Source organism: Arachis ipaensis, chromosome B10, assembly GCF_000816755.2.
Source record: "Arachis ipaensis cultivar K30076 chromosome B10, Araip1.1, whole genome shotgun sequence".
Lineage (NCBI taxonomy): Eukaryota > Viridiplantae > Streptophyta > Magnoliopsida > Fabales > Fabaceae > Arachis > Arachis ipaensis.
Window position 1 is genome coordinate 132,985,360 of NC_029794.2, and position 11,309 is coordinate 132,996,668.

The 11,309-nt window shown below is 34.1% G+C and overlaps 2 protein-coding genes across 4 annotated transcripts; both read left to right on the plus strand.

Moving 5' to 3' along the window:
- On the plus strand, window positions 667–4,860 carry LOC107623690 (bifunctional dihydrofolate reductase-thymidylate synthase-like). Of its 3 annotated transcripts, XM_016326037.2 has the most exons (11): window positions 668–1,235; window positions 1,482–2,017; window positions 2,111–2,507; window positions 2,580–2,624; window positions 2,836–2,901; window positions 3,244–3,305; window positions 3,390–3,464; window positions 3,555–3,720; window positions 3,817–3,940; window positions 4,161–4,267; window positions 4,370–4,860. In XM_016326037.2, the coding sequence occupies exons 2-11, from the start codon at window positions 1,569–1,571 to the stop codon at window positions 4,478–4,480; spliced, it is 1,602 nt and encodes a 533-aa protein (XP_016181523.1). In that variant the 5' UTR covers window positions 668–1,235; window positions 1,482–1,568; the 3' UTR covers window positions 4,481–4,860. The 3 variants fall into 3 exon arrangements, with proteins under 3 accessions (XP_020968907.1, XP_016181523.1, XP_016181524.1); XM_016326038.2 differs by lacking the exon at window positions 668–1,235 and having other exon boundaries at window positions 1,622–1,698; XM_021113248.1 differs by lacking the exons at window positions 3,817–3,940; window positions 4,370–4,860 and having other exon boundaries at window positions 667–1,235; window positions 4,161–4,266.
- LOC107624200 (L-2-hydroxyglutarate dehydrogenase, mitochondrial) lies at window positions 5,793–9,663 on the plus strand. Its single transcript, XM_016326684.2, has 5 exons — window positions 5,793–6,225; window positions 6,484–6,765; window positions 6,878–7,317; window positions 8,288–8,447; window positions 9,360–9,663. The coding sequence occupies exons 1-5, from the start codon at window positions 5,860–5,862 to the stop codon at window positions 9,471–9,473; spliced, it is 1,362 nt and encodes a 453-aa protein (XP_016182170.1). The 5' UTR covers window positions 5,793–5,859; the 3' UTR covers window positions 9,474–9,663.

Here is an 11,309-nt window from a genome sequence, read left to right on the forward strand (position 1 = left end):
CATTTTCAAGGTTAATTTTTTTTTATATTGTATAAATATATGTGTAATATATTGTTATAGGAAGATTAGGTGTTTTTTTTTATATGGTGTAAAGTACAAATCGGACGGTCCGATTTGTTTGAAAAAAAAAGTAAAGTACAAATCGGAGGGTCCGATTTATTTGATAAAAAAAACTATAAATCGCATGGTCCGTTTTGTATTTTTAATTTTTTTTATTTTTTGAAATAGAAATCGGACGGTCCGATTTCAACAGTAAAAATTTTTTTATTTTTAAAAACACAAATCGGAACATCCGATTTGTGATTGTTGATTTTAAAAACGGTTCCGCTACGTTACCAACAGCATATCTGCCAACTTCTGCCAACTTTTATTTATAATTGTGTTTCATGGAAGTGTGTTCGTGGATGTGTCTAATAAAAATGTCTTTTTTATAGTTGTGTTTAATAGAAGTGTCTTTATAGATATATTTTCTGGATGTGTCTCTTTATATATGTATTTAAAATATATTAATGATTAGACACATCCACGAACACACTTCCATAAAACACAATTATAAATAAGAGTTTGTTGGTAGATAATATGTTGGTACCCTATACTTTTCCTTTTAAAAATGAAACAAATCGGTGACACCATAGCAATGAAAAACTCATCTCTTCTCCCATCATTGTGAGATGCACTCGGCTCTCCCCACACAAAAAATAATAAGCGCATTTTCAACAGAGAGTAGAGAACCTCTGCCTCTAGAGTCTGAAGCTTCTGCCATCGTTGTTATTGGGTGCTCACAATTGTGTTCCTCACTGTGACCCCTCTCTTCCCTGACCTCCCCTCATCCTTCTCACCACTCTGCAACCCATTTTCTCCCTTCCTTCGAATTCATTTTGTTAACTAAGATTTGCACACCAAATGTTTGATGGTTTGCTTGCTGTTTTTCAGTTAGTGTCTGTGTAAACTGAGTGGGTACTGTGTCCTATCTGCAAGATTGATTTTTTTGTTATTTCTACTTCCAAAACAATTGGGGAATTGTTCTTGCATTCTCACTTACTGGGATATTCAAACATTCTTCCTTACACCCAATATTTCGTTGTCTTTGCTTCGTTAAAATTATCATATAAAATAACAATAATACTTTCTTTTTCGATTTCAATACTGTGGAAGATTTGAAAGCAGTTCATGAAATTTCTCGCAAGCTTCTAAGGTCATAAAATTCCAAAATTCCGCGCTTCGGTCTGAAACCGGTCAGTCACTCCTTCAAATTTTGTCTTGAATAGTTGAATTCTTGCATTTCAGTGTAAATACAATCTGGTGTATCTGCTGTTCATGAAGTTGAAAAAAATCTTGTACAACTATAATGATAGTTAATAATAAGCTTTGCCCTCTCTGGTTCTTCTTTTTGAAGTGTTCCAAGTTCCAACTAAAATGTGATATGTATGAGCAATGGCATTAATTATATAAGTTTTAATGTAATGCTTTGTTGGTTTCAGATTCTACTGCACTTCCAAAAGAATTGGTTGTGCAGTCCTTGTTTTGATACACCATCTTTAAGTTTCTATCGGTTCTTGAGTTCCATTATGGCCAGTAATTCTTTTGTAATCCCCAATGGAAGCGGCAACGGCAATGGCATTGGAAAACTCAACCCACCGCCAAATCTGCAGAGGAACTACCAAGTGGTAGTGGCTGCTACACCAGATATGGGGATAGGTAAAGATGGGAAATTACCATGGAAGTTACCTACTGATCTCAAATTTTTTAAAGAGGTTACTGTAACAACATCTGATCCAGGGAAGAAGAATGCTGTTGTAATGGGTAGAAAAACATGGGATAGTATCCCTCTTAAATACAGGCCTCTTCCCGGCCGTCTTAATGTTGTTCTTACCCGCTCAGATAGCTTTGATATTGCAAGAGCAGAGAATGTTGTTATATGTAGAAGTATGGCTTCTGCTTTGGAATTGTTAGCTGAACCTCCCTATATTTTGTCAATTGAGAAAATATTTGTTATAGGAGGTGGACAAATATTTAGGTATATCCTTTTGACCTTTTCTTTCTCTGTGCATTATTCTTCCTATTTGTATTAGGCTCTTTCTCTATTACTGATGATAATTTTCGTTTACAGGGAGACTTTAAATGCACCTGGATGTGAAGCTATCCACATCACTGAAATTCAGACTAGCATCGAGTGTGACACATTTATGCCTCCAGTTGATTCCTCTGTATTTCAGTTGTGGTACTCATCTTTTCCTAAGGTGGAAAACAACATTCGCTATTCTTTCACAACTTATGTGCGTGTAAGGCGTTCGGTGGAGCATGCAACTCAGAATACTGATCCAGGTCTTGATAACAATTCAGATACTCTAAAGTTTGAGTTCAAGGATTTTTCTTTTCTTCCTAAAATGATTCTTGAAAGACATGAAGAATACAAGTATCTTAGGCTGGTTGAAGAAATCATTTCTGAGGGTACAGCCAAAGATGATAGGACAAGGACTGGTACCTTGTCAAAATTTGGTTGCCAGGTAACATGTTGATGCCTATATTTGAGGGTTGCTGTAATTTGTACTCTGACATCTATATCCATTTTTTTACAGATGAGGTTCAATTTGCGCAGAAACTTCCCTCTTCTTACTACAAAGGTACCTAGACATTATACTTATTATAGTTTAAAACATGTACTTAATGTACTGCACAAAATAACTTGCCATTCTTGTGATTATTTTCCTTTTTGTATTGTTCTTTTTTATTTATTTTATGTTCTTATTAGGTAGGTGTTATTGGGAAGAGGAGTATTTATTTGTTCATTTTGTTTAGATAGATAAGTTGACACAACTTCTTCATTGATCCTAGAAAGTATTTTGGCGAGGGGTTGTTGAAGAGCTTCTTTGGTTTATTAGTGGGTCTACAAATGCCAAGGTAATGATATATTCATCCAATCGTTTTCTTCACACAAATGAATCATATCCTTTCCTAGTTATGTGACAAACAAGTTGATATTAACCAAATATTCCGATCAACACTATCTGAGCTTGGGTTTTAATAGGGGCAGCCCTACTCAGAACTCAGAAGTGAATAAATGTATCTTGAATGATGCTCAACATTATTAAAAAAAATGGTTCTCAACTTAACTTTCAACCACAGTACTTCATTTTCAAGAGATATTCATCTTTTCGGTTGTTACTTTCCAAGATCCTTCTGTTACTATAGTAGATATGATCATTATTAACTTATATTCTGAAAGTTATGGTACATTGGCAGTTGCTGCAGGAAAAAGGGATCCATATATGGGATGGCAATGCATCGAGAGAATACCTAGATAGGCAAGCATGACAGTCAGTTGTCTTAACTACAATTGTACATTTTTCTTCTTGCAGTTACTAAGTGGCTTCTATTTAAAATTATAGACTTGGCTTGACAGATAGGGAGGAGGGTGACTTGGGACCTGTTTATGGGTTTCAGTGGAGGCACTTTGGTGCCAGGTAGGTTGATCATACCTTTTTCTGAGCAGGTCCATAGACTATTGTGTTTTGGATTGCTTAGCTCTCTATCCCTCATCTTACACTCTTTAGGTATACTAATATGCATGCCGACTACTCCGGCCAAGGAATTGATCAGTTGTTAGATGTTATTACCAAGATAAGGCACAATCCCAATGATCGGCGGATCATTCTCTCTGCATGGAATCCAGCTGATCTTAAATTGGCGGCCCTTCCACCGTGCCACATGTTTGCACAGGTCTGCTCTTTTTTTAGTTTTTCTTTAAACAAAGCTCTCTCTTCTCTCTCCTTTTCTTTTCTTTCTGCTGCTTCTTATTCTTTTTTTCCCCTCCAGTTCTATGTAGCGAATGGGGAGTTATCATGTCAAATGTATCAACGATCTGCTGACATGGGCCTAGGCGTGCCTTTTAATATTGCATCTTATGCCCTCCTGACCTGCATAATTGCTCATGTTTGTGGTATGTAAATTTTTGAAGCATCTCTTGTGGACTTTATATATTCAGATCTATCATATTTAGTTGTGAATGGCTTAAGTTAATATGGTGGTCCTCTATGAATTATTATTTTTCCCTAGTTCTCTATGAATTATTCGGTCTTGTTAATGTGCTGATCTTTGAAAACCTGATTTTATTTTGTTTGTAAAACTATGTAATGTTTTATTTTCACTCCTCTTGTCAGAATTAGTTCCAGGTGATTTTATCCATGTCATTGGAGATGCACATGTTTACCAAAATCATGTGAAGCCTTTGCAGGAGCAGCTCCAGAACTTGCCACGGCCTTTTCCGGTATGTAATTTTGAAGAAAATCTTTGCCACAATGTAATTTGATGCAAAATTTGACCATTTAGTTCTCTTCAATTTGTGTTCTGCTTTGTTGATTCAATGCAGACTTTGAAGATAAATCCAGAGAAAAAAGATATAGATTCTTTTGTGGCTTCTGATTTCAAGCTCAGTGACTATAATCCTCACCAGAAGATTGAGATGAAGATGGCCATCTAAAATGTAGGACATAATTCTTCTGTCCCTTCGTTAGGTATGCCATTACATGTTTGAAGGATTTGAAACTTGAAGATAACCATTCTCCTGAATCCTGAGTTGGCTAATTGTACTTTGCTATGTTTGGAGATCAACAGAGAAGGAAAAAGAAAATTAAATAATTTCCATTGAAGAGTGTTGTGGGAAAATTAGGAAGGGTTTTAGCTTGATACTGAAGTCTAAATCTCCTTACTTTGTTTGCTATATTGTTTGCACCAAGTATGGGAGGTTTTAAGATGTATTTCGTTGCTAAAGTTGATGTCCTCTTATGATTGAAGAATATATGCATGATTAGAGAATTCTCTGAGTGTCTCTAACTTTTTAATATGCTAAATAAAGAATATTTTATTTTAAATTCTTTTATAAGTAAAGCAATAATTGACATATCTATTTTATATTCATTTATTCTACAATGAACAGGGTTCAATTCTCTTCTTTCTTTATTTATTTCTTTTTTTACTTTTATCTTATTAATATTACGTAAAATTTATTTAACATTTTTTAATAATTTAATCATCAACTATCAACCTTTTCTTTATTTTAGTTTTTTTTATGGTGTTTTTGAACTTGGCACGTTAAAAATTAATTTATCACAGAATTTTGATTATAAAATTTGTTGCTAACCAATAAATTATTACATTTACAAAGCGAGATTTTAACTTAATATTTACTTAAGAACCATTTGACTTAACTCAAATTGGTTAACTAAGTATCAACTTAGAACAAGATAATTGTACTTAGGTATTTTTTTTTTTTCTGATTGAGTATATACTCAAATAGATTTTTAAAGAATTTTGCATCCAACAATTTTGTTCCAAAAAAAATTATTATATTAAAATTTTTAAACTTTACAAAATTACGACATATAAGTTCTTACTTTAATTAAATTAGTTGCTTTTATTTGAACAAATATAAGTCCTCTAAGATACAAGGGAAATATTTATATGTCTCACTTTTATAAGACTTCAACGTAATAAAATTTGTATGGAGATGAAAATTTTTCATACAAAATTTTTGAGGGACCTATCTGGGATAAAATTTGGATCTTTTAAATTTTGAACTTTTATTTTAGAGAGTAAAGTGTGATCTCTCATCTTTGAATAGTTTTTCTCTGATTCTTTCATATTTTTTCTTAGCTCTACCTATGAAATAATAGTGAGAGATCATACTTTATCTTCTAAAATGAAATTCAAAATTTAGAGGTCCAAATCTTTTTGGATATACTATTTTTTATTTTATTTTATTTTATTTTTTTAACTTATTTACTTTTTTTTCTAGTTTGGGCATTGGCCCTGCCACAGTGCCACTTTCACTGTGCATCGATCCCAATTGCAGGGAGAACGATGCTGAAGCGAACATTTCAAAGCTTCAGAAGAAGCTCGAAAGGATTTGCATCGTCATCATCAAGAAGAAGCGACGCTCGTTTCAAATGGAAACATTTACATTCACCGAGCAATTTCACGGTGATGAGAAGCATGATGAGCAGCACCCAAACCGCCACAACAACTACGTACTCTGTCCCAAGGGAGAAAGTGGATTGCTTGGTCATAGGTGCTGGCGTTGTGGGCATAGCGATCGCAAGAGCACTGGCACTCAAGGGCAGAGAGGTTTTCGTTGTTGAATCCGATTCAACTTTTGGCACTGCCACCAGTTCTCGAAACAGTGAAGTTATCCACGCCGGAATCTATTACCCTCGCAATTCCTTGAAGGCAAGTCACTCTTCCTTATTAGGTAAAATCATTAATCGATTTGGTTTCTCAAGTTTACACGTGAATTGAAATTAACTATTAATTTGTTTCAATTGAAATTTGGAAAGATCAAGTTGAAGTGCACACTTTGCTTGTCTTAAACTATTAACCCTAAGTGAAGGTTCACGGTGTGTGATGTTTGGTTGATGCTCTCATTGGCCTTTGTGTAATGCGTAGAATATAATGTTGTATACCTGTTTGTGTTGGCCATTTTTGCAGGCGATTTTTTGTTCAAGGGGAAGAGATATGTTATATGATTACTGCACAAAACACGATATTCCTCATAAACAAATTGGTAAACTTATAGTGGCTACGCGGTCTTCGGAGATTCCGAAGCTAAATGACATTCTAAACCATGGGATTCAAAATGGAGTTGATAGTTTGAGGATGATAGACGGGATTGAGGCCATGAAAATGGAACCTGAGTTGCAATGTGTGAAAGCAGTATTATCACCTGTCTCTGGGATTGTTGACTCCCATTCTTTAATGCTTGCTCTAGTGGTACCCATTTGTAGCTTCTTAAATTTTGAATTCAATCTTTCGTAATTAATCAGTTTCTTTATTTTGAGTTTAAATTGTACATTCTCAGGAATAAAAACACATGTTGGTCCAGGGGGAAGCCGAAAGTCACAGAACAACCTTCACATATAATTCAGCAGTCATTGGTGGCCATCTTGAAGGAAATCAGATTTGTGTTCATGTATCAGAAACCAATAGCCTTAAAGAATGGAATGGGACATCAACAGCGCTGAACCCGGATCTAGTGCTAGTTCCAAACCTCGTAGTGAACTCTGCTGGCCTTAGTGCCCCCGCACTTGCGAAAAGATTTACTGGCTTAGCAAGTGAAGTTATTCCTTCAGCCTACTATGCACGTGGTTGCTACTTCACATTATCTAACACTAAAACCACTCCGTTCCAACATTTAATATATCCTATACCGGAGGATGGTGGCCTTGGCGTGCATGTTACTCTCGACTTGAATGGTCAGGTCAAGTTTGGCCCGGATGTTGAATGGATTGACAGCATTGATGATATCTCAAGTTTTCTGAATAAGTACTTCCTAATGCCCTTTCATTTGCTTGCTTTTGACTACTTCTGGTATCTAGTCTATGTCATACATTTCCCGCTTCTTATTATCCTTGGCTTGTCTACTCTTTTGTATGAGATGGTTCCATTCCATGGTTTACAATTAGTTATTTATAAATGTTGAATTGTTGATCTACACATATTTTATATGTTGTCCTACTGGTGCATGCTTTCAGTGACATCTCATGGTTCAGGGGTACTTCGTTCCTTATGTTGGTTGTATCTGTAGTGAATCATTGATACGGTTTTCTATTCATTACCATGTACATCGTGCACTTTCTTCTTTTTTAGGTTTTCACACTCCACTACAGCAACTTTTAGTATGGGCTTTGTCTGTCAATTTTTGTCCCTATCAATGAAACTAATGTCCATCTTGGATTTATTGTACCATTTAGTATGGGTTCGTGTTTTTAGGTAGTGTTTATGAGTTGTATCTGGGACACATGTATAGAGACAGTTGAGACCGCAAAAATGGAGATAGAAATAGAGACAAAAATGTGAAATTTCTGTCTTAATGTCCTGTCTCCACTATCCCCACTTTTGGGGGGACAAAGTTTACAGAAATGTTCTCTGCTCCAAGAGGCCAGGAAAGAAAGACTTTGCTATTTTTTGTACATATCTTAGTTACCAAATAGGCCTGTGTACTAACTGTCTCTGTATTTATATCCTAGAAACAATTTCCAGATGCAACCTTTCTGTTTCAAGACGATGTTGCTCTAGTTTACTCTAGTGCTTCTCTTCACTCCATTAATTATGTTTTCATATTGATTGTTGTGCTCTAATTTCTTTCCGAACAATGAATCTTATTAGTAAATAGGAAACATCTTGTCATAAAACTGAGTTCATTTTTGTCTTTTCTTTCGAGGTATGTTTTTTTATGCGTGCATAAAAATAAATAAATCGATTCAGTGCTTACTTAAGCAAACATTTATGGTAGGTTTGATTATTCAGTACATGCAAATCGCGCTGAGCGGTTTTATCCGGAGATAAGAAAGTACTACCCAAATCTAAAGGATGGGTCTCTTGAGCCAGGATATTCAGGGATCCGACCAAAACTTTCAGGACCTGGCCAGCCGCCTGTTGATTTTGTAATACAGGTTATGTCTAAGACTCTTCTTTGCCCCTACCTTTCTGTTGACCAATCTGACTCAAAATTTGCAAACAGAGATATCGTATTGTGTGATTTTATAGTTGAATGTTACATTTCTCCCATTAGATACATGCAGTTTCCCTCGTGGTACTTATGGCTATTTTGTAAACCCAATATTAGCCCATTGACTTATGCAACTCTAAGGTTAATATCTTTTGGCTGAAGTTCATATGCCACAATTTGTTGGGAAGGACTATCATTGGTAGAAGTGTCCAAAAACTATCATTTGCATAAACCATTTCATAAAAGATTTCTGTCCTCTTTAATTCATGTATTGCTAGTATCCTTTTAACATTTTGCTAAATACCACTACCATCAAGAAATTTCTTGCTCATATTTTGTATTTATAGGATAATGTATATTGTTTTAAACTCACCATCTCTAGAAGGCAAGCTGATAAAATGACGTAGATCATTGACAGTAACGTTATTGTCATATTCAGCATTTGTATGTATCTTTATAGAGTTTAGGATTTGAAAGTGTCAAACTGACGCACGTGTATAATGTAATTGTAGGATGTTATTATGGATGGTATCAGGAATGATAAGAATATGACATTGACAATAATAGTGTAATTCCCATTGATCAATCTATAGTGCTGATGGGTATATATGATTAATCTCAGCTATTGAACTTAAGCAATTCAGCTTCCATTTTTCCTTCTCTTGATTTTTCTACAAACTAAACACAATGATTGAGTTGCTTGTGCGTTAGTGCATGCATGCATTGTTACTCTTACTAATTAGCTATTCACTGTTGTGATGTAATGTACACCAGTACACGAGGTTGTGAGGGCATTTTCCACATTTGAACAAAATTTTTAGCATTCTAACTTAATTGATTTCTCTCCTTTATGCAGGGGGAGAATATTCACGGAATACCTGGTCTTGTTAATCTTTTTGGAATCGAGTCACCCGGTTTAACGTCAAGTTTGGCAATTGCAGAATATATAGTTACTAGATTTTTGGGATGATGATGCTGTCTGGAACTTCAAGGTTCAAATTTCAAAATACTTGACACTACTTAAAACAAAGTATCAGCTAAGATGGTATATAAGGTGATTATTTTAAGAATAAAAAAAAATGATGCTATTTATAGCAGCGACTTGTATACAATATTTGGACTGTACAGTATATATACAATTGCAGTAGCTTTAAAATTTAGTCAGAATTTCCAAAAAGTCAACATGAAAGTGACTGTTATCCACCTTAATTATTCACAAATTAATTTTTTCAGCCAAAACACATTTCATCAAGCTATGTCTATACTCTCTAATTTTTTATGCAAGTTGGTAACCAATTCAATATCACTTAACTCAGGGAACCGCGCGAGGCTCAATTAAATTTAAAATATGCAAACAAAAGTTCAAATAAATCCAAGTATCATAGCGAAGCAGTAAAGAGCCAAAGACAAAATAACAAAATAAATTTCAACGGAGCTCTGCCACATTGCCATCAATGTTAATCACCAACTTCCCATTTTCTCCAATCTTTACATCTCCAAAGAGTGAGTTAATTGGTGGCTAACGGGTTACTGCATGTATAAGGCGGGATTTGAGCTAACCACTCGACCAACCCAAGTTGGTTAGAGTGAGTTAATTGTGTGTGTGTATATATATATATATATATAAAGCAGCCAGCTTAATTGACATTTTGCTCTAATAGTAAATTTTGATAATTTTTATTACGTATTTGAGTTCATTATAGTACGCAACATTTATTTATAGTAAGCTATAATATGTTTCATGAGAAAGCAAGGTAGATTTTTTCACATAAATATTTATTATTTTAGAATTTAACCTAACACATAAGTAATTAATAGATCAAACTAACAAAATCATCCAAACTAGTAGCTGTCATTTTTTTTTATTGCACAAACAAAAAAATATGAATTAGAAAAATATAAATTTTATAAAGCTAAAAAGTTATTAATAGCTCACCAAACAAGTTAAAATTGTCAAGGACCCTCAGGCAAAATGTTAACTTGATTTTCTTCTTCTCATTAATTGTGGAAAGAGGTTACCAACAACTCCAACCACTTTGTGCGGCAAAATGTTAAGAAATTTCTCCAGTAATAATGGAAACCAGAAACAAAACCACTGGCAAAAGATATTTAGAGGTGTCTTTCCTTTAATAATTTTATACCAATTCATTGATTTCATTCATTCTCCATGGCTTCTCTTGTACTTCTTCTCTCTTTTTTTGTACGAACCAAAAATGAAACTCAAGTTTCCACTTTTGAAGATCCATCATCAAGTTTGCATGCAACATGGGCAAAACAAAGATGTTTTTGTAACACTGACAATGATTTGGAGGAAATAATGCAACAGAAGTTTCCACAGGAGCCAAGAGTTTGTATCTATTTGGTTTAGTCACTTAGATGTGTTTGAATTAATGAATTCTGTATTTGAGATTGTAGAGATAAAAATTAAACAGATATTTATATCCATATTTTTGGTTGATATTGTTTTGTTCTTAGTATTTTAATAATTAAATGAATTTCTGTCTCTGTATTTTAGAAGTAGAATTTAAACACAACTTTAATATCCTAGTTATGAACAATGATGTTAGTCATGCTTATTTAATTTTAGCTTTGTATATCACCTTTGTGCGTGGGAAGCATTCCAAATTTCCAACTATATAGTTTCGTTTGAAAATAATTTATTAGCTAATACTATGACAAACTTTTTTTTATTGCGATGGCTGAAATTAAGATCTTAAAATAAATACAAACAAGCTTGATTTTATGTTTAATTTCATCATAAAAATTTACATTTATTTTATATAAAATACTTAAAACATATTGAATT

What these genes read in the sequence shown, in the direction of transcription:
- LOC107624200 (XM_016326684.2), top strand. Translation starts at nt 5,860, where the DNA reads ATGCTGAAGCGAACATTTCAAAGCTTCAGAAGAAGCTCGAAAGGATTT. An exon ending in ATCTCAAGTTTTCTGAATAA is followed by an intron (nt 7,318 to 8,287) that starts GTACTTCCTAAT and finishes CATTTATGGTAG; the next exon opens with GTTTGATTATTCAGTACATG. An exon ending in CTGTTGATTTTGTAATACAG is followed by an intron (nt 8,448 to 9,359) that starts GTTATGTCTAAG and finishes TCCTTTATGCAG; the next exon opens with GGGGAGAATATTCACGGAAT.
- LOC107623690 (XM_016326037.2), top strand. Translation starts at nt 1,569, where the DNA reads ATGGCCAGTAATTCTTTTGTAATCCCCAATGGAAGCGGCAACGGCAAT. An exon ending in GGAGGTGGACAAATATTTAG is followed by an intron (nt 2,018 to 2,110) that starts GTATATCCTTTT and finishes TTTCGTTTACAG; the next exon opens with GGAGACTTTAAATGCACCTG. An exon ending in TCCCTCTTCTTACTACAAAG is followed by an intron (nt 2,625 to 2,835) that starts GTACCTAGACAT and finishes CATTGATCCTAG; the next exon opens with AAAGTATTTTGGCGAGGGGT.